The sequence below is a fragment of the Macadamia integrifolia genome, chromosome 11, assembly GCF_013358625.1.
Source record: "Macadamia integrifolia cultivar HAES 741 chromosome 11, SCU_Mint_v3, whole genome shotgun sequence".
In the NCBI taxonomy this organism is placed as follows: Eukaryota; Viridiplantae; Streptophyta; class Magnoliopsida; order Proteales; family Proteaceae; genus Macadamia; species Macadamia integrifolia.
In genome coordinates this window covers 27900087-27921485 of record NC_056567.1, presented here as the reverse complement: position 1 = coordinate 27921485, position 21399 = coordinate 27900087, and the positions used below count along the sequence as shown (strand labels likewise).

The following is a 21399-nucleotide window of genomic DNA, read 5'->3' as shown; positions in this document are numbered from 1 at the left end:
GCGATAACACGTGTCCTAATAATGGTACCACCATGATAGTTAAGGTATTAGCGATCCTTATAAAAAAGGAAAGGGAGACATATGGGAGAAAGCGATGAATTGGAAGATCCTTGAACTTAGGAAATTTATTGGATGCAATCGAAACTTGACTGGTCGAACTTTTGATCGGTTTGGTATTTGTTTTGGTGGTATAAGACCAACCAAGATTTAGATTATTTGGATTTGACCACAAACCAATTTGTTCAATGCTTGGGCCTCATAAGCTAAGCATGGATAAGTTTATATTCGGTTGGTTGATTATCAGTTTGTAAAAAACGAGCTCAAGTTCTTCGAATTATAGTCAATTTTTAAACAAACTAATTGGGGTTGTGATTGAATGAGTTGTAAACACATGTCATAAACAAGTTAATCAAGCTATACACAGTCCATCCTGGTTGGACATCCATTGGGCCATAACCAAGCACCATGAACACCCGGATTATAATCAATCTAGACCTATATCAGATAGTTTACTAACTGGCTGATCCAAGTTCAGGCTTTAACAGATTTTTCGGTTAGGCATACCTGTGTAGGCTAGCTTTCGACATCCCTACTTGTACTTACAATTCATATCTTTCTTTTTCCTATATTTAATATTTGGGAGAGGGATAGGCAAGTTGCACGCTAACGGACAGCACCAATAGGAGCATGGGACAAAACATCATACACGAGGAACATATCATTTCACAGGGGAAGAGAGAGATAGACACAACACTTGCTAGCAGGCGGCATCAATAGAGGTGCAAGACAATGCATCATACATGAGGGGCAACAAGTCATTTCACAGGGAAAAAAAACGAGAAATTTCAAATCAGAGAGGCAGGGGCGTTGTTGGAGATAACTTCATGGCCACTCTCCATCTAGTTACATCTATTCTTTGATTTTAGCTTTCATTATAACCGCAAAGATTTGTCGCCTGGTCTGGCGGCTCTGGCCTCTCACAATTCACAGATTAATGCGTTTCCCTTATGTAATTGTTGCCAACTTTAACAAACCACAACTGATAAATGCGTCAAGCAAATTTAGCTCTCTCTCTCTCTCTCTCTCTCTCTCTCTCTCTCTAAAATATCCAAAGTCTGCTTAAGTACCTCTCCATCGCCATTGGTCTCTCTCTTGTTTCCAGTAATTTCTGACCTTTGCAGGACTTTGGATTTCCAGAGACTTATAAATAAGGTCTTACGTTCCTCATACCTATTACAGAATTCTTAGCTCTCTCTCTCTCTCTCTCTCTCAGGTTTGATGAAAGAACACCTTAGTTCCATAGTACACAATTTTTTTTTTCCTGTTTTATTTTTTACTGCAGGTATTTAGCAACTTCCACTCTTATTCCTTTTTCTAGTTGCAGAATTTTGCCTTGGAAAGTGTTTATGATCCATATTTATTGATGTTATTACTAGTTTTGGAAAGTGCAAATCTGTCTCTGATCCTAAGCTTGGAGGAGCTCAGATATCCCATGGAGGAGATTTTCATGGGGGAGCTGTATCCTACAAGCATGCTTTGATTGGCCTGGACTTCATCAAAAACACGATCAGAATATCAAGAATAGATAGCCACACATGCATGCATATATATATATATATATATATATTACTTTGTTGTCATCATCATGCATGAATTGATTTGCAGGGAGGATGAAAGAAGATGAATGAAGAAGGAAGGAAGGAAGGTGGAGAGACGATGGAGAATGGAATATAAAATGTTGACAGAAGAGAGAGAGCACAACCCACATGGGCCAAAGAGAAGTCTTGGCTATTGCTGGGAGTGTGCTCTCTCTTCCTCTGTCATCGTCCTCTCTCTCTCTCTCTCTCTTGATTAGTTTTTCCAAATTCTTAATTGGTTATTATTCTTCCCTTTTGGTTGTTGTTTTGGTCTGGAAAGGCCGGTAACTGCTATTTTCACCAGATGAGGATAAATAACGCCCACCAATCTGGCAAGGATACGTGGCCTGATGCGTAGTGAGTGACCAATAGAGAGGGAGCCGATCCTCTCAAGATTGACCTATGACCTCTGGGAATTGCTTACATTTGCAGATTAGACTTCAATAGAGGCCGAGCTGAACCTCCTAAGAGCGAGATGTCACCTCAGGGAATTGCCTGCATCTGCAAATCAGACTTCAATAGAGGCCTGTGACCTCGGGGAGTTACTTACATCTGCAAATCAAACTTCAGTAGAGGCCGAGCCAACCCCCTCTAGGATTGACCTGTGACCTTGGGGAATTGCTTACGTCTGCAAATCAGACTCCAATAGAGGCCGAGCCACCCTCTCTAGGATTGACCTATGACCTCGAAGAATTGCCTGCATCTACATATCAGACTTCAATAGAGGCTGAGCCAATCCTCTCTAGGACCGACCTATCGGCTCAGTGTTGACATCATCTTGCGGACCCGAACTCAACTCGCTTGCCACAACTCCAGATTACCTGCAGCCCAACAAAGTTTATCACCTGGAGTACACGAAAGCAATCTCCTAAGAGATCCACTGAATTCTAGCCGAACAACGGAATACTTGTGGACTTCTCAGAGAGATATCTCCTATCAAAAATGAACTACCTGGCAAAATGGGATTCTCCACCATTGCCTAACTCGACCGACTGCCTATAAATACTAAGGTAAGCCCCAAACAAAGGAAGGGTTTAATTATTTTCACTCCATACTTTACACTATTTATTGCTTGAAAATCTAACTTAAGCATCGGAGAGTCCCTGAATGTTCTTCTATGCAGATTGCCTGAGAGACGACTTGGATTTGGAATGGAATAATTTCTTGCGCCACAACACCCATGTCTCAATAGTTATTGTCTTTGTACTACTAGTGTATGATGCCCCTTGTTTTCCATTGTTAATTTGTAGCTGCGTCCAGCCTAAAACCTCGAGCTTCAAGATAGAGAAACCTTTCGCAGAATTATACATCCAATACCATACCAATGTAAGACTAAGACCTCCATTCTTGGTTACGGAGCCAACAGAAGTAGAATCAACAAAAGGCAATTTCGGTCCCATGCCATCTAGAGATCATGCAGGGATTCAACAAAAGGCAATTTCCATCCCACGTCATCTAGATCGGTTTGTCAAGGGGAGGCAAATAGGCAATAGCAGTTCATGGTGCTCTGTCTATGGTGTTATCTGCAGGATACACTAGGCTCGAGGTGGAGAGTGATGGTAAGGAGACTGTGGATTACATTTTGTACAACAGTCTTTTCCCTCATATTAGTGTGGCACCAATTATCTCTGATATACAGACGCTCTCTCTCTCTCTATCTTCCGTTTTTGTTTCTTTTCCATATATTCCAAGAGCTAACAATATTGTTATCAATGCCCTGGCTAGAAAGATCCTGTCAGTCATGTGTACTATAGATTGGTCAGAATCCATTTCATAAATCTTACAACTTTTTTTGAAGGATGTTATTGACCATATACATGTTCCTAATCAGTAAATTCCTTTCTTACAAAAAAAAAAAGTAGGAGAATCAGAATCCACCAACCGCATGCTCTATCATCTCGTGGTGGCGTTATGAGCTAAATTGAGAATCAGATCGTTGAATCGGCCAATCTAGACGGTTCTTAAATATTCCTGCCAATTTGGATTTCCAATTCTATCTTTTAAAACCTTGATGGCATCTGCTAGTACTAATCCATTCATTTTGTTTCATTCCAGAAAGTCAGAAACGTTGAGGTCGACGGGGCCACTGTGGAGCTAACGTAAAGGTTCAACTGCAACGTCAACACCAATAAGAGAAGTGAAGTCCAGGTCGATTGTGATGGCGATCAATGTTGATCATAAACGGATGAGGACATGACAATGAGACAAAGGTTAAGGAATTCAACATTCATCCAGAAGAACCAAGACCATGACCAATATCGAAGCAAGATTCACTCTGAAACCCTAGCTCAAAAAACCCCTCTGATGCGGTAAAAATTGACTGGACGATCTTCCCTGTAATTCCTAGTGCTTTGGCCGACCTGCACAGAAGAGATGACAAGGGAGAGCCGGGTTGACCCGATGGGAGACTCTCCGATGCCTAAGTCAGATCTTTCCACAGCAGATGCTCAAGGGAGCTTTTCCAGTAAATGAAAGAAGTGAGTAATCCATCCCCTATGATGGATGCTTACCTTGGTATTTATAGCTTGCTGATGGAGGGAGAGTGGGAGACGATTGTGAAGAGTCTTGTTTAGGAGTGGAGTCCTTGAAGGGAGTGGCTCTGTGATTCTGGGAATTTTCCGGGTCTTAGGGTATTCCAGGGGAATATTCCTCTCTTATCTCAGAAAGGCCAACCATGTAAGGGATAGACGTCTATGGTGACGTGTAGTAGATAGAATCCTGTTCTTCTGAATATGGATTACCTTCCTTGAATATAGGGGTGGATGAAAGCACGTCTTTGGAAACCTTGTTGTTGACGGAGGGCCAAGGTGGCAGCACGGCAATGGAGGGCCGAGGTGGCAGCACGACCTAATGGAGGGCCAAGATAGTAGCACGGCCTGATGGCGGACCAAGGTGATAGCACAGCTTGATGGAGGGCCGAGGTGGTAGCACGGCCTGATGGAGGGCCGAAGTGGTAGCAAGGCCTGATGGCAGCCCGAGGTACAGCATTGGTCAGGACCGGTCCTTGTCCGTGTTGTGGTTGGAAAGAAATACTCTCATCACTCCCAAATTATAATGACTTACTCAACAAGATGATAGTACATTATATATACTTCTTAGCCTACAACATATTAAATACAATTAAACAATAAATTAAATGAAACAAAGATTCTTGAGAAGATCTTTGTAATTTAAAAGAGGACATTTCAACATCAGCCCCAGTTGGTTTCATTCCTTCACCATCAACCTTAATTGAGTTTTTTTCTTTTTCAATTCTCTTTCATTCAATGCAAACAGATAAGGATGTAAGTGGATGATTGAAAATCCGTATACGTACCTCATTCATATAAAATATCCAAAACCTATCCAAATCTATTGGAAAGCTAATTGGATGCGAATGCGGATAGAGCTATATCTCCAGTTCCACAACTTCAATCCAAAATTAGTTACATTGGAATGTCATTTCAAAAACTAATATTAAACTTACTAATGGGTAAACTGAATCCTCTTTTTCACCCGTATCCCTATTTAATTGGATTGTTAAATTAATTGTGTTTCAATCTTCTTCCTCCCTGTCTTGCCTGCAAGGCCAAGGCTTTCAGTACTGCTACCATCACCTCTGTCCTTGGCTTCCTTAAGGATGAACTTCAATAGCCTTTGATACACCCCAATTGAAGTTGGAAGTGTATCAATAGCTCTCTTTCTTATCCTTCACCATCACACTCAACATTTCTTCCATTTCCATCATCTCTCTCACTGCTACTCCTCTGCTACTTGTCTGCTCATCACAATAGCCTCTGCTCCCACCATCCCTTGAATCGTCAGAGTGTAACACAAACCCACCACCACCATCCTTGACTTTCAACCCTTTGGAAGAAACAACCACCAGATCACAAATGCTTCCTCCCATCTCTTGCGGCCCAAGAATTCTAATAAGACGACCCGTGTCCGCTTCCCAAACTCTAATGCTCCCATCCTCGAAAGCCGATATCAGATCCCGTCCTTCGTTTGCCGGTTGAAATCGTCTGTAATTCCGATCTCGTATAATTCCGTATAATACTAGCTTCAGGCAGTGACACGTGTATTAATACCAATACAATGGTCCAGATCTGGTACAACTAATAAAACATTAAATCAGTGAAGAGGCATTTAAATCAGATCTGGACCATTGTATTGGTATCAATACACGTATCACCGTCTGAAGATGGTATTGCACGGAATTGTACGAGATCGAAATTGCAGACGATTTTTTTCCTCGTTTGCCATTGTTAAAGCAGTCACTGCTACCACCCTTCCCTTGGGTTGAAATCGTCTGTAATTCCGATCTCGTACAATTCCGTGCAATACCACATTCAGGCGGTAACGTGTATTGATACCAATACAATGGTCCAGATCTGGTACAACTAATAAAACATTAAATCAGTGAAAAGACATTTAAATCAGATCTGACCATTGCATTGGTATCAATATACATGTCACCCCTTGAAGGTGGTATTTCATGGAATTGTACGAGATCGGAATTGCAGACGATTTTTTTCCCCCTTCCATGGTCATGCTCATAGTTATCAATTCGGCCGAACCGAATTTTAAAGAATTTTATCAAAAATTCGGACCGAATCCGAATTAAAAATAAAATTCTTTAAAATTCGCGACTTTTTCCAAAATGAATATAAATCGCGAATAATTCGGACCGAATCCGAATTAAACCGAATTATTCGGTCTATTTAAACATTATTTTAAAAAAAAAACCAAAAATAAAAAATAAAAAAATAAAAAAACATTTTTTTTTTTTTAAAAACCCCAATAATATTTTTTGACCGCTTTTTTGACCGAATCCTTAAATTAATCGTCCGAATTATTCCGAATAATTCTCCGTCCAAAAAATTCCCGAATCCGAATTTGCTAACTATGGTCATGCTCGGGGCTCAGGTTGAAGCCATGAGGCTTATATCGACTCCTAGTAGTGGCTTTGAGTGGTTTAACGTAGATCCGGCCGTCGGAGCCGGCGGCATAGAACGCCGACCTGACCTGATCCGCTGCCACAGTCCAGACCATGCATGGGAACTTCACTGTGTGGAGAAGGGTACCTCGGGTAAGACTCCAGACCTTGCAAGTGTAGTCCAGAGAGCTGGAGATGATGGTGGATATGTCCATAGATGCAAAGGAAGTGACTGCGAAAGAGTGAGCAGGAAAACGATGGAGAGACAAGTGATCATCGGAGGCGGCAGAAGAGGAGGAATCTAAGAGGCGGAAGATGGGGAATACAGCGATGGCCCCATTGTCGCAGCCGGATACGAGGAGGGAACCATCACCGTTGATGGCGAGGCAAGAGACGGGCTTGTGATGAGCGGGGAAAGAGCGGAAGAGAGTGAGACTAGATAAGGAGTGGATGTGGATGTGGCCGGAGACGCCGCCGGAGAAGAGGAAGGAGCCATAGGGAGTGGAGAGGAGGGGAGCGACGGGCTCGGGGATGAGGAGGAGGTGGAAGGGAGAGGAGAACCACCAGTTATAGAAGTGGATGGAAGAGGAGTCGTCGGAGGAGATGTGGGAAGCGGCAATGAGGTTGTTTCTGGTAGGAGTTCGGGGGACGAGGGAGAGGCCCTTACGTGGGGAGCGGCTCCGGTGAAGTGGGCGAGTTCGGTACCCGAGGAAGCGTCGTAGGCTGTGATGGGACCGTCGATAGAGCTGGTGACCAGGACCTCTTCCATTCTCTTCTCTTTGTTTGTGCTGGAACGTAGTTAGTTTATTGGCGTTTAAAACGGCATCCCCTTTTTTTTGTCGTTTTAAACACCATTTGCCGAATTTTTCACAGAAAGTCGGTAAAAAATGGGAACGGGGCTATTTGAAGTTTTTTTTTTCCGTTTTAAACGTCATTCCGTTTTTTTGATAGTAAAAAACGGATTTTAAAAAATATAAACATTTAAAACAGGGCTATTTGTTTTGATTGTTATCTAGGTATTTAGAGAATTATTATGCCAATTTATGTCTATATATTGCCCTTTTTTTGACACCGTATTATTTAAATATAAACGTTTAAAACACGTATCGTTCATTTTTTATTTTTTCCCATTTTTACCTTATTTGACTGTATTTTTGACCGTCCCATTCACGTTTTGATCCGTTTAAAACATGCCCATACCGAACAATGTTTTTTTGTCGTTCCCGTTTTAACTAACAGAGTGCTGGAATAGGTGACGAAGTGATAAACAAAACTCACACCTCTGTAAGGTCTGTGAGTGTCAGAGTCATCTGACAGTTTCGTTTCGAATCCTATGGTCCACTGAACACTTATAGATCAAATTCGATGCCTGGTCTATAGTTGGAATCTACTCAATCTCTCAATTTGTTAGAAAAGAAATATTAAGTGGATTTCAATTGTGGATCAGGGACCATAAGAGTACCGACCCGGAGTTGATTTCTTCCTCAGAAGGAAAGATAGAATGGCACTTCCTCTAGTGAGTCCTGCAAGCTCCTCTAAGGCGTGGGCCGCGTGGCAGAGGTAGCAGTGCACATCTGACAATTTGGAGCACCTTGAGGGGCGCACCTGTGTATTTCATGCCCAAGGGGCTCCACCGCTCCAGAGTCCATGGGATCATCTTTATCTCACAACTCTTTATGAAGAGGCCACTGAAAAATGAACAGGTACTAGTGGTGTATTTGTAAATGACGGCATATTCACTGAGAAATCAAGAACTTCAAACTTCCAAAAAAAAAATAAAAATTTGCAAGAATAATATCAAATGAGGGAAAGATACAACATTCAACAATTGCTACAACTTAGTTATACGCCTCATAATTTTGTATTCCTTGACTGTTTCCCTAGCTGAGACTTAATGATATACAAAGCATCCTTCATTTTATCACATGAGAAATGGCGATATGATGGATCATTTAACACATCATTACTCTTCGTTGATTCACTTTTGGTGACAAAACTTGAAATTGAGTTCCCAGCTCCACTCACCCCACTGGAACTTCCCAATTCTTGATTATCCAATTCATCCCTTGACTTAATACAAACAGAATTGGCTTGATCTGCAAATAAGATTCTTGATATCGCAGAGCTGCAAATCTCTTTATAAACCTCATAATTCGCAGCATGGGTATGCCCACCTTCTAATAATTTGGAGAAAGGGTGCAACACTGAGATTGCATCATTATTTCTTTCTAGCGTTTCCTTCAGCACTAGGAATTCATTCACAAATTCTTCCTTGCTGAATTGGATGAATGACGCAGTTTTATCCAAGTAGTAGATGGTGGTAACTGACTCAGAGCCAAATACCTTAGAGATGCACTCTCTCAACTCTCGGGGTTTCAGCTTGGAGGGAAATCCCCAGAACAAAACAATATTTTTGAAAACCACCTCTGGATATCTATGTTTGATGAAATGGAAAGCCGAGGACTCTGGAGTCACCTTCCCACTGCTTAAATCAATAATGGCTCCATTATTCCAGCTGAGATATAGAAGGTTCATGTACTTCTGAAGCTTCTCATTGTGGGCCAACACTGTTGATGGGGAATGGAGTTTGAAATCAATACCTATACGACTGCATGCCTGAGCAAAGACACATCCAGTCATAAAAGCATCATAACCAGCTTCATGCTTAGCTCCTGAGTTCCAGTTAGAGGACCTGTAGGGTCAATTGTTTTTTGAATCAGAAGAACCCACTGGCATAGTTTCAAACCAATTTACTAGATAAATGGCAAAAAAAAAAAAAAATTACAGTGACTTATGTTTTATGGTAGAACTGAGCTTCCCTACTTCTAGCATATAACCCTTGAGGTACGCTACGGTTTCCAAATTGCCCATGTTCATTAATAATTGTGTTGGTGCCTTAAGTCATCTAAATGATCCTGTACATGAAATATAATATACTAGCAAAGTGATAGCCAAACAATGCAGCAATAGAGATTTCTGTTCATAAGCTTCAACTGAGCTCCCATCATGGCCCAAAATTAAGGGGGACAAGTGTATTTATGTATATGGGGTTGATATTGTAATTTTACTTCTGCAGGTCACCAGTTGTGTGAGGTAGTTTGTTCAAGTAGCAAGCCGAGGCTCTTTCTCGAATTCAGGTTAAAAAGGATTTAGCAGTCTCATATGATGTAGGCATGTAGCCACCCAGTTTTTATGCTAATTGAATGCTTTTGTGAGAGATCTCCAGTCTTGGAATATTTTTCAATCTCTCCCATTTAAAGGCCTTTTTAACACTACCTTTCTTTTTATTCTTTTCTAATCGAAAGTGTTTTCTTGTTTCTTCTTCTTAGTATTTCTCAAAGTAAATCTGTTCTCAGCTATTCCATTGAATCTGATTGCATTTCTTTTCTCTAAATTCTCAAAACTCATGAACCAACTACGAACTCTAAGCAACTGGGTTCTTCAATCAAAAACCTACTTTTAATCGAAGGAATCTCCAGCCAACTGATCCCTTTACAACCCTTGTATCAAATCTCAATATACCCAAATATCATTTTGGAACCATTTCTTGAATTTCTCAACCCAGTGCATGCCTAAAGCCTATTACTTGAATTTCTCCATCCATACCCTATTTCAACCTCCTGCCAAACATTATTCTAAACACAAATCAGAAACTACTTTCTCAATCACACAAAATATATGCCCTACCCTCCTATAAACCCTATATTCAAAATCCAATTATAATCACTGACTTGACCATCCAAATCAAAACCTTACATCTTTTGGAGCATTTGCAGTGGATTGAATGTTTTCCAAATGGCAATGACTGCAGAGAAAATTTTAGATATCATTTATATCTAGATACAAATTCAGAGTAAAATGAGAGCGAAGACTAAGGGGAGTGCTAATAAGATTTAATCCCGATGCTGATTGATAACTCCTCAGTTTTCATAACCTACTTGACTTGAGTGGTATTTATGGTTGCCCATAGAATCAGGATTATATGATGCTCTTGCTATATATTGTTAATTAAATTGCAGAGCAAATAACACTGAAACCTTTCAAAAATAAAAGCAATTAAACTTCCATGCTTGTTGAATTCTTAAGTATCATGGAAGTTTCACAATTGTAATCAGAAAGACTGCAAAATAAGAATCTATAAAAGAAGTACAGGGAACAAACCTCATGTCATCCACTTGAACCTCAACCTTCAGATAGGAGAGATGAGGCAAAGCAGAACCCTTTGTAACACAAGCAATTTCAGGACACAAATGGGCAAAAGCTGAAGATAGTGATGTGCTCTGTCTCTTCATCAAATTCTGAATTGCATTGGCAGTCCTCAAGAGGTGCTTCGTGTCAACAACGTATGGGAACTTTTCATGTAAGGAGGATACAAATTCTTCCACAGCTGAAGGGAGTGGAGCAAAAAATTTGCTGTATATGTGTGCAATATCTGTATCAGATAATAGAATATCTGAGGAAAGTGCTTACTAAAGGTACAGATATCTTTACAAAATTGATAAGATAAAGATACCTAAAAAGCAATTATGACCAATAAGCAACTTCCTTTCCGAGGAAAGAAGGTCAATAACATGTCGAAAGCCAACCGCAGCTTTAATTTTCCTCTCCGCTTCCTTGTGTAACCCATCCTTTACCTCTTGCTGCAGGAAGAGATAAATATATAATTTATGCCTCACAAGGATCAGAAATCCATCTCATACACCAGTGATTTTTCTCCTATATTTTATGTTACCCAAAAACTTCAAACAGGCATCAAATTGTGTAGGACAATTCCAATTTAAATGCAAATTTTTGTACCAGATGCCTCAAAATCCATGCCGATCTGGGTAACCTAGTCAATGCCATCACTGAAACCCCCAGCCCTCTTTTTTTTTTTTTTATGAATGGCACCGCTCTGTTTCCCTTTTGATTTGATATTTTACTATTATCTCCGCTCTAAAATGTCAATAACCTGCATCTCCCAGAGAAAAACTGAAACCAGCAATAGAAAACACGAGATTTAATCAAGGCCACATTGCAGGAACTGATCAACCAGCAGATTTCACGGTAGTATCATATTTCTTATCACCTTATTCTGTTTGATGACCCTATTCTAGGCCACTTTTTTTTTTTTTCCAACCAACAGAATTTTCTGAAATCCAATTCAAGATTGAGTTCTAATCTTCCACTAAACCATAATTGTTTATCATTTGTATAACAGAGAGACATTCCCCAGCACTTCCCCTTTCTGAACCCCGTAACCTAGTATTCCCTTTTCCCTTTGAAATCCTGAATCCAGACCCTATTCTAGTTAACAAACCTCTTATGGCTCTTGTCCTGCACCAAATTAGTATTAGAGCTTTGGTAGTATATCCTATATTGTATCAATGTTTACCTCTTTGTCATCCAAGTTCAAACAAATTTTCCATTGTAGTTTGGGGAATTGCAAAAGTTTACTCAGCACATATAAATAGCTTTTCTGGAATATCAAATAAAGCCTTTGGAAATTCCATATTGAAATCAATGGTTTTTGATAACATAATATAATTATAGGCATTAGTTTCTTACCATAAGCAGGTGTTTATCATCCTCAGAGTCTGTGTAAACAACAAGTTTTTGTTCAACGGAATCTTCACCATACACATAAACATAAGCAAGATCTTTGAATTGTTGTCTTATGACCTGCATGTTTTCAGTTTCATATATTAGCAACACCCTCAATCCAGCACCTTCAATGTATAGAATCCAAAACACACACACATCAGAGAGAGAGATTAGCAGTTCTACAGAAGAAAACAGTAGATTCATTCTGCATAGAATCTTAAAACACCAAACATGTCACTTGGGAAGATAAAGATACAAAATTTGTGTGTGTGTGTGTGTGTGTGTGTGTGTGCGTGTGTGTGTGTGTGTGTGAGAGAGAGAGAGAGAGAGAGAGAGAGAGAGAGAGATCTGATGATTATGCATTTTGGAGCATCATCAAGTGCATCAAAGTATCTTGGATCTGGGGTTAAGGGACCAGAAGGATGTTTAGGGGGCCCCAATAACTCACCACATGTTCCATGACGAGGATCAGAACCCAGTGTTGGGAGCGCCCCCCTGAAGAAATTTATTAGACAGGAGGTGATCAAGAAAAAGCCACTGCTGGCTAGTCGGATTGGGCGGGTTTGTCTCTTGGAAAAAGATAGTTTGAGTGGAGGAGGATCCTCTGTGTTTCTCTCAGTATTTATTGAACACCTAAAAACAATTCCAGGAGAGTTTCTAATAGCTCTGAACAGTGACCTGATAATTAAAAATCACCTGACCAAGCTCACTCATTGAATATAAAATCTTTACATGATTCTCACCATTCATCTACTTAGCTCCTGATCCTGTGAATCTTAAAGATGACATGGGGGCAGGGAAGGTTTTGCCAAAATCATATCCAACCTCCTTAATACATTGATCAACCTGGACCCACCCCACAAAACATGCATGGGGCTTTATCAATTACAAGGCAACCATGGCAGGTGGGGTGTGATAGGGCCCTTGGGTATATTCAGACAGAACCCAACCTAACCAAATATTGGTCATACCAAACTCAAACCATTAATGACAAGCAGGGGTGGAGCACTTGTTTCACCCACTGCATTGCCATCCCTAAACCCAAGACACATGGCCTATTGACACATTCTTCAGCCCCACAATAAAGATACTCCCATTGACTTTGCAGAAAGTGTCATGATACATCCAAGGGATAGTTTCCTCATCCAAAATACAACTATCAACTTCGAAACTGTTTAGTTTCCTAATCCTTTATACAAGATCAACATGACAATTAGAACATAGACTATTATTATAATAAGAATATAGACTTTATTTTATTGATTTAAAATAATAAAAACCTGAAATTAATTCATAAGCAAAAAAGTCCATGAAATTCGGTTTGTGGAAACCACATTTCTAACATCAAACTACTTTACTTTCAAAACCACAGCAAAATGATAATTATCACAATTCTGTTGTATACACAACATTTCTAACAGTAATTTACTTTATTTCACAGCTTAAATGTATACAAAGTAAAAGAAGACAACATTACCAGCTGAATCAATCTCAGTTGATGAGAAGTGAACCCCTTTAGCATAATAGCTGGACGCATCTTGAAGAAAACAGTTTGAAATGTTTGTTTCGAGTCATTTGAGTTCCCCTCAAACTGAAAACCTCCATTTCTGTTCTGTAACAATCCATCACGCCATTCTCTAAATCTGTTCTTTACCCTCTCAGTGAAAAGAACATCCACAGTACTATTCAATGGTACATCTCTGACTTCTTTAAACTGATATCCCAAATTAGATAATTCACCCTCATAATCAAAATTGAAGTGACGCCAAGCTTCAGCTTCCTGTGTTCTGGATAAATAAGATATTCCTGGGATTACCCAAGAGTGTAAATTCTCGAAAATATTATTTTATATAAACAACAGTGTGAAATAGGACACAACAACCGAACAACACCCGTAGACTGCCAACCATATAGCTTACACGACTGGACTGCTTAAGAAAGCAGAAACTAGCAATCCACCACAATTCTCTCCTGGTAGTTCTACCAAATACCAATACCAAAAAAACAATATCCAACTAGAGCATATGGTCCTAAGTATCTGACAATGAACATCAAAATAGACACTTAGAACAATTTTTCAGCACGCAAAAGCATGCACCTATCAGGATCTAGGGTTGGGGTGGTAGTCAATGATGATATATTCAAGCATATAGGTATACAGTTATGTTTCCAACATGGCAGCTACAAGGGAAGGTTGACATAACAGGAAAAGAAAAGGTCAGATACTCAATTGAAGTGCACACTCAGCATTAGCAGATATTAGGAACCTATAGCATGTATAATTAAAGGCCTATGATATACCCACCCTCACACACACACACACACACATAAAGGAAGGGGGAAACAGAAAAAAGAAGAAAAACCTCATCACTGTAAATTGTAATTAAAACTACAGAATAACCTAATTTTGGTAAGCCCGTCAACTACCTGCTCCCCTTTATCCAGGGAAATCAAAACCATCCAAAAGATAACTAAGCAAGCAGGAGGAAACGAACCTTCATGGATGCAAGCATTGAAGTCAAATTGGTATTTGGCCAAGAAGTCAATTGAGGTTGTCTGGCAAAGGAATTCACTACATGGGCCATCGAAAGGAAGCTCTTTGCGAGGAAACACATAGAAATTGTGCCTGTTTGAAGACAGGAACCATGTTATTATCATATTCTCCAGTTCAAAAGTTCAGAAAGCTTGTAAGAACAGGTTCCAATACAACAAGATTCTCCTCGGCAATAAGATTACATTTACAGAAACAAGTAAACAACAACGGTTAGACCAAAGAGATTAAGAACGAGAACTGAAATGAAGAACATAACAAATTAATTCTTCCTTTTCTCCTTGGGTTTGGGCGTTTAGCATAAATAAATTAAAGCCGGAAAATGTAAAAAACAAACTCAAAAAACGAAATTTTTTTCTATTTTAAAAATCATAGTTCCTTCTTCGTTGCATTTCTTTTTCAGGCAAGTAGTAGCATCAGCTGACTGAATTCAAATTGTTGTCTCATTCATTTTGGAGGTGGTGGCAAGTCTCACGGGACCAAATATCAAAATCACACAAGACTTAAAAAAAAAGAGGACTCACGGATGAGCAACGAACGATTCCTTGGAAGAATCCCAGCGGAAGGGGCATACACCGAACTGAACGACGGCAAATTTCTCGACAGAGTCCTTCACTTTGAGATACCGAACATCGTAGCGGTCAAACTCGAAAGATTCTCGCCATGGAGCGCTCGTGACTCCGGTCATCTCGAGATCAATGGCGACAAAATCAGCGTCTCGAACATGGCCTCGGAGATCTTCAAGGGCTGAATCGAAATTGGTTTTGGTCACTTTCTTCAAAGCGAAGGTGGATGTTGCAGAGGAGAATGACCTCCAGGTGAAAGAAGAGCCTTGGCGTACTAGAGCTAAAGCTCTTCCTATGGGTGCTTTCTTCATGTTTCGGCTCATCCCCTGGTTGTGTTGTCCTCCTTTAAAACCGGAGAGAACAATACAGAAGAAGAAGACGAGCCTCTCTGTTTTGGTCACTGTCGTTAATTTCCTGCGCCTGCCGCTAACAGTAGTGCTCGCTTTCTTTTCACATTGATTTTGCTATTTTAAGGCTGTGTTTGGTATTGCTTGGAATGGATCCTCAGAAATCCATTCTCACGCATTTTTATTATAAAATGAGAATGTCGTTCTCCCCTATTTATGCTGAAGCATTGAACCATTATTCACAAATAGTTTTGACTTGAATTGTGAATTGCTTATCTAGTCTTTAATGCAGATTATGTGTTTGAGTTGTTATTTAAGGGTTTGACAAGGCTGTCAAGAATTTGTTACTCATTCTTCATTTCATAAAAACAAGTTGTAATAGATTGTCTTTATGTTAGACATAATGCATGTAAGACGGTTTGGCTTGATCGATCTATATAGTATATTAAGTAGATAATCAATATCTTATTATAGCCTGTAGTTATAAGCCTATGATTGATTTGTAGTGGTGTACCAGGTTAACAATCGGCACTTATTATAAATTAATCATAACCTGTCAATTTTTTTGCATAGATCCTTGCGCTCGTCCTTAGTTGGAATCTCCATGTAATTGATTCCTTTAAGTTTAGATAAGGTTTTGGATATTGTTGTTGTGATAATGCCGTTCTTGATTAGAATTGGTTGTATTCTCTAACGTCCATGAACAAAAATGAATATCAATAAAGAAAAAACTATAGCACATACTAATAATATGTATCAAACACAACCTAAAATTTAAATGTTTATCAAGCTATATTAGGTAAGCATTCTCATAATAGAATATTGGTCTAGAATGACACGGAAGTGAGAAAATATAGAAAAATCGAATTTTAGCTACAAAATATATTCCAAGAATGCATACTAATCATAAACACAACCTTAGGTTTGTTTGGTTGCTACAACATGAAAAATACTCAACCCACCCAGGATAATTTTTTGGGGTAAGGTACCCCACCTAAGATTAATGGGGCACTAGAGTGGAGGCTGCCAGCTACCAAGCAAAGTGGTCGAGGAGCGAGTAGGGGGGCGTTGGTATCTTCTTCAATCCACTGTGGACTCTTCACACGGACTGTTCAAAGGAGAAGTTAGCAGCGAACGAACATCCCAAATCGGCAAATCCTATGTCCCAACTTTCCTCAAGGCGTCAATGGATTTGTCCACCAAAGTTGCATTGTTTACCGACACAAACCTAGGAACCCACCTAGCCGTGGGTGTCTCTCCCGACATTACAGCAGGTGATCTCAAAAGTAAGAAAAATAGGGTCTTTCCATCTCTCTCTCTCTCTCTCTTGTTGCTAATGTCGATTCTGGGATTCTTTTATGTATTCCTTCTCTTTTGTTATCTTACCACTTGTGTGTGCTTTTTCTCCTCTTCCTTCTCTTTTTTTCATTCTAACTTACTAACAAAACGTGTGTATGTGAATGTTTCGGAATTACAAAGATTTTTTTTTGGGGTTGTCAGATGACTCCTCAGATAGTTGCATCATTACTTCCTGGGTGCTTCTCCATTGATTATTTATTAGGAAGATGGATTTTTGAATCCTCCCCCCATTTCATAGTAAAAGCATTGGCGTTCCTTGGTTCCTGAAGAATGCAAACCATATTTCTTTAGGGGCTTTTATTAATGACATTTCAAATTACTCTGACAGGTATTCAAGAAAATGTGATTGATCAATTCTTTTTTTTTTTTTTTGGGGGGGTTTGGGGGGGGGGGTGTTATAATGATTGATCAATCCATGCAGAAGGTTTGTTGATGTTTTTGCCTATTAACTTGTTTTCAGTTATATGTATCTTTTAAAATATTAACAGGAAACATTGGAATGATAACAATGGGCATATATATTGTGGAAGTGCCAACTCGAAGCAGTTTGGGATTTTCTTCTCTGTTTTGTCTTTCCTTTTTTCCCCCTATGTTCTATGGATTGTGGGTTCAGTTCCATGCAGTTGGGATAGGGCGTTTAAATCTTTACCTGTAGGAATCTCAATTAAAGTTTAAACTTTAAAGTGCCTTCCTGACACTCTGTTTTCTGGGGAAGTAACCATTGTGATGCCCATTTAACAGGAGAAATTGGAAAGGAGCATCACACTTGTTTCCCGAATATTGGAGAGATCAAAGTTAATGCATTAATGGTACAATAATTACCATGTTTTGATATTTTGAAATTCAAATTTGATTAACAGGTTTATTCTTTCTGCTACTTCCAGTGATATTTCTATTGTGTAGACCTCATTTTGTCTTTGGTTTGTATAGGTCAAAAGGAAATCATGTTTCTACCACCTACCCGATTTTGTTCCTATAAAGAATGTCTTTCAAGGATTGAGTGGAGCTTGGTTTCTTCATGTGGAAGCAAGTCCTAGGAATAATTCTGATCAGCCATTTTCATTGCAATGTTTGGTTGCTGAACTGAGTGACTCTGTTCATAATGGCAGCAGTTTAACTGGATCTGAGAAACCTGAAGAGCATGTTAAATTGGATTACGATAGCATGAAAAACAAATCTAGAAAAATGAGAGAAAGATTCCAGCAACTTGATGAGTCTCCAAAAGAACTGCCATCTACTTGTAATATAAGCAAAGGGAAAAACAGGAGATTAAAAGAAAAGCACAGAAACATTTTTAAAGGGAAGGATGAAGGATTTCTTGGTGCAGCGGACGGTCATGATTTTTCTTCTAGGGAGAAGTTGGATCAATTCAGAGGGAATGAAGTGGACTGTAGAGAAGATGAATGTTCTTCTAGGAAAATTATCGAGGGCACCCACAGTAAAAGCTCATCTGAGGTAGTATCAGTGACGGGTATCATTACAAAATACTTTTCGGTATTTGATGAGGTGAATCAAATTGTCAGCCCTTCAAGGTATGGAGTTTTTAATGACGTTGTGGCCTGTGAAGCCAACCAAATTTACCTAGATGAACCACTGAAAACCAAAACAGACGAGGATTGCACTAAATTTCAAGTTGGCAATAAGCTTCCGTATACACCCAAGACACCATCTAGAATATGCCTTCATTCTTCATGTGGCAACCCAAGTCCTGGAACTTCAAGGGGTAAGCTTGGAACAGCAGAGGTTGGGGAACGTCTTGTGTTCGCAGCAAATAATCTCTGTGTTGCTGTGCAGAAGAATGAATGGACTAACTCTATCCGCCAATCAAAAGGTGGAAAGACATTACCCCTCATCTCATCTTCCCTTGTTGCAAGTAATATCAATATCTTTGAGTTCAGTGATGATGACAGCTGAGATAATTCACATAATTAGCTAGATGACTGCTGCAAACCTGCCAAAATGCACAGCTGCTTATGTCACCATCGTAGAAAGGGGTATCATCCGGCATTGAGCGATGCCAAATTGTCCAGCTGCTGTTGCCATGATCATACAAAAGTATTTCATCTAGAACCTGATTTTACAACTTTATGTAGCTAGCAACCTGAGTCAGCCATGCAGACTGTTAGGAACCTGCCACAGTGTACAGATGCTCATTTTCCCACTATACAGTGGGGGTGTTGTCCAGCAATCCATGGACTATACCTGAGATATTTAAGGCTGTCACTAACTTGATCAAACAATCATACGATGTGATCTATGAATTGCCTTCCTGACATTTGGCCTTTTCTTCTAACATATTTATTGACTTTTGAATGAGTTTTTCTCAATGTTCTGAAAGATTCTCTGATGGACTTGCTTTGACAAAATTTGAATTTAAAGGAAGCAACATGGCAAGAAACTTCACTTGGAGAAATTCTAAGGGGTGACTGAGCTTGTATATTCTCGGGCTGAAGAGGGGGTTATCAGGATATTCTGTGACTGGATGCTTCCTTTTCCCTAACGCAGTCTCTCTCTACTGTTTTCTGTTATGCTTTTGAGCCTCATGACTCCTCATTTTGGTTCTCGCTTCTTCTGAATGGAGTCTCCATTTATCACCAATTAGATAAAAGTAATTTCAAGAAAGGTTAGTTTTACATATGTTCCTGATCTAAAATGTCTTTAAATTTTATTAGATGTTTAAATGGTAAGGATTATGTGACTCATTGTTCTGTTGAAATGATTGCTTGGTATCTGTGTAGTTACTGTTAACAAATTTCCCTCGATGATTTTACAGTGTCTAGCAAACTATGTCTTGCAAACTGGGTAAGATAGTCCCTGGTCTTACATGCCTCTGAAGTTCACAAAATGTTTTCATTGTTAAAGCCATATGAATTTTTTTTGTTTCATTGAATTAGATGGTTGAAAACTGTATTCTTATCTGCAAATTTTACATAGTGAACCATTGGAAGACTGGCCGGCAGCGTTCGCAGTTGGTTCCTAAAGGGAAATACATCTAAGGACAGTAAATTAATGGAGGGTTCAGGTATGATAGAACCCCAATTCATATCTTTTCTTTTTTGTATAGCAGGATCGTTTTCATTTTAATCCCTGCCTGCCTTCCTCAAATGGAGTACTTGGGTCATAAGGAAAGTCGGTCTGTGATTGGAACCTCCACTGCTTCTGTCTGTTCTCATGCTTTGTTCATGCTTACCTTTGCAGATGTTTCCCATCCCTTCCACCAAAGATGTGAATAGAACATGAAAATGAAGAGGCATGAAGGATCCTTTGATCCTCTCCCATACAAACAAAAGTAATGAACCTCCTAACTCCACCAAAAAAATGGAAGTTGTCATCCTTGGTATGACAGCCCCTGGTTATCACATTGATATTGTTTGGTGCATAATTGGTAAACATATCCTATAAACATTCTTTGATCAAATGTAAAAGTACAAAAGGGGTGTTTAAAAATCGCCCAAGACCGACCCGACAAGTTACTTGATGTGAAGGGTTCAAGCATCATCTGACTAATAATTGAGTGTTCCTAGTGCAAGGTAGTGGTCCTGCGGTTGGCTGACGTTTCAATCGAAAAGAAATGTGTGTATCCCTTGGCCTACAAAGCCTGGTTACTTAAACAGGTGGAAACGATATGGGGCCTTAAATTGCCGAAGACCGATCAACACCCGATACCCGATGAGGAAGCTAAATTTCCTGGACCATATGTCTAACGTGAACCTTTCTGATCAACAAATGGGAAGGAAAGGATGCTCTGGCCGAGTCCATTTATGACTAGGTACAGTAAAGGTTAAAGTGATGCCAACAAGCTCCAGCTACGGCTACTTTAGTGAGATATTTTGTCATTCAGACTCAGCTCTATTGCCAACCAAACGTGTGCTAAACCTACCCACTAGTGAAATTCTGCTATTAAAGTATGTGCTATGCAGCATGGCGGTGGAAAGTGGCCAGTCAGTGCAGACCACTTTTTTAAGATGCTAAATTAGGCAAGCAAGAAACACCTCCCCTGTGAGGCTGTGATGCTAAATTGAGATTACTGAGGCAGATTTCTTTCACCCATTGCGAGGTTTGAATGGTGCGCAAAGGGTAGCGGGACAATGAAGATGTTATTGACTTGGGATTATAGGTAGGACATTTATGACCCTAGATGGATGTATTCTGTCTTGATCGATATTTCTTTAATTTAGTTTTACTCTTAGTCTCTATTTGATGCAACGGAAAATGATTACGAGTGGAGTGGAAAATGAAGGAGCATAAAATTCTACTTTTGGAGTCTAAGTTCATTAGAAAGAGAAAAATAATGATGCAACGGAAAATGATTACTAGTGAGACGAAGGAGCATAACATTCTACTTTTGGAGTGTAAGTTCATTAGAATGAGAAAAATAATGATGGAAAAATTCTATATTTAGGGGTGCACTATTTTATGCTGAGACACCCTAAAAATA

General features: G+C 39.6%; 2 protein-coding genes, 1 long non-coding RNA gene and 1 pseudogene across 4 annotated transcripts; 2 read left to right on the top strand and 2 right to left on the bottom strand.

Moving 5' to 3' along the window:
• The first annotated feature begins 1080 nt into the window (after positions 1–1080).
• LOC122093768 lies at positions 1081–4728 on the top strand. The gene is made up of 2 exons (XR_006144551.1): positions 1081–3594; positions 3693–4728. It is a non-coding gene; the product is annotated as an uncharacterized LOC122093768 (long non-coding RNA).
• A 361-nt stretch (positions 4729–5089) lies between these two features.
• On the bottom strand, positions 5090–7324 carry LOC122093041 (annotated as a pseudogene).
• A 993-nt stretch (positions 7325–8317) lies between these two features.
• LOC122093766 (poly(A)-specific ribonuclease PARN-like) lies at positions 8318–15714 on the bottom strand. Its single transcript, XM_042664236.1, has 7 exons — positions 15214–15714; positions 14634–14764; positions 13616–13944; positions 12103–12216; positions 11069–11195; positions 10717–10987; positions 8318–9247 (listed from the first exon to the last, which is right to left on the bottom strand). The coding sequence occupies exons 1-7, from the start codon at positions 15576–15578 to the stop codon at positions 8407–8409; spliced, it is 2178 nt and encodes a 725-aa protein (XP_042520170.1). The 5' UTR covers positions 15579–15714; the 3' UTR covers positions 8318–8406.
• Positions 15715–16531: 817 nt separating this feature from the next.
• LOC122093329 lies at positions 16532–20320 on the top strand. 2 transcript variants are annotated; one of them, XM_042663639.1, is made up of 3 exons: positions 16532–16876; positions 17703–17770; positions 17892–20320. In XM_042663639.1, the coding sequence occupies exons 1-3, from the start codon at positions 16789–16791 to the stop codon at positions 18873–18875; spliced, it is 1140 nt and encodes a 379-aa protein (XP_042519573.1). In that variant the 5' UTR covers positions 16532–16788; the 3' UTR covers positions 18876–20320. The 2 variants fall into 2 exon arrangements, with proteins under 2 accessions (XP_042519573.1, XP_042519572.1); XM_042663638.1 differs by having other exon boundaries at positions 16534–16888.
• The last annotated feature ends 1079 nt before the right edge of the window (positions 20321–21399 follow it).

What these genes read in the sequence shown, in the direction of transcription:
- LOC122093766 (XM_042664236.1), bottom strand. Translation starts at nt 15,578, where the DNA reads ATGAGCCGAAACATGAAGAAAGCACCCATAGGAAGAGCTTTAGCTCTA. An exon ending in AACTGAGATTGATTCAGCTG is followed by an intron (nt 12,217 to 13,615) that starts GTAATGTTGTCT and finishes GAAAACATGCAG; the next exon opens with GTCATAAGACAACAATTCAA. An exon ending in TGGTCATAATTGCTTTTTAG is followed by an intron (nt 10,988 to 11,068) that starts GTATCTTTATCT and finishes TATCTGATACAG; the next exon opens with ATATTGCACACATATACAGC.
- LOC122093329 (XM_042663638.1), top strand. Translation starts at nt 16,789, where the DNA reads ATGGATTTGTCCACCAAAGTTGCATTGTTTACCGACACAAACCTAGGA. An exon ending in TACAGCAGGTGATCTCAAAA is followed by an intron (nt 16,889 to 17,702) that starts GTAAGAAAAATA and finishes CCCATTTAACAG; the next exon opens with GAGAAATTGGAAAGGAGCAT. An exon ending in TCAAAGTTAATGCATTAATG is followed by an intron (nt 17,771 to 17,891) that starts GTACAATAATTA and finishes TGGTTTGTATAG; the next exon opens with GTCAAAAGGAAATCATGTTT.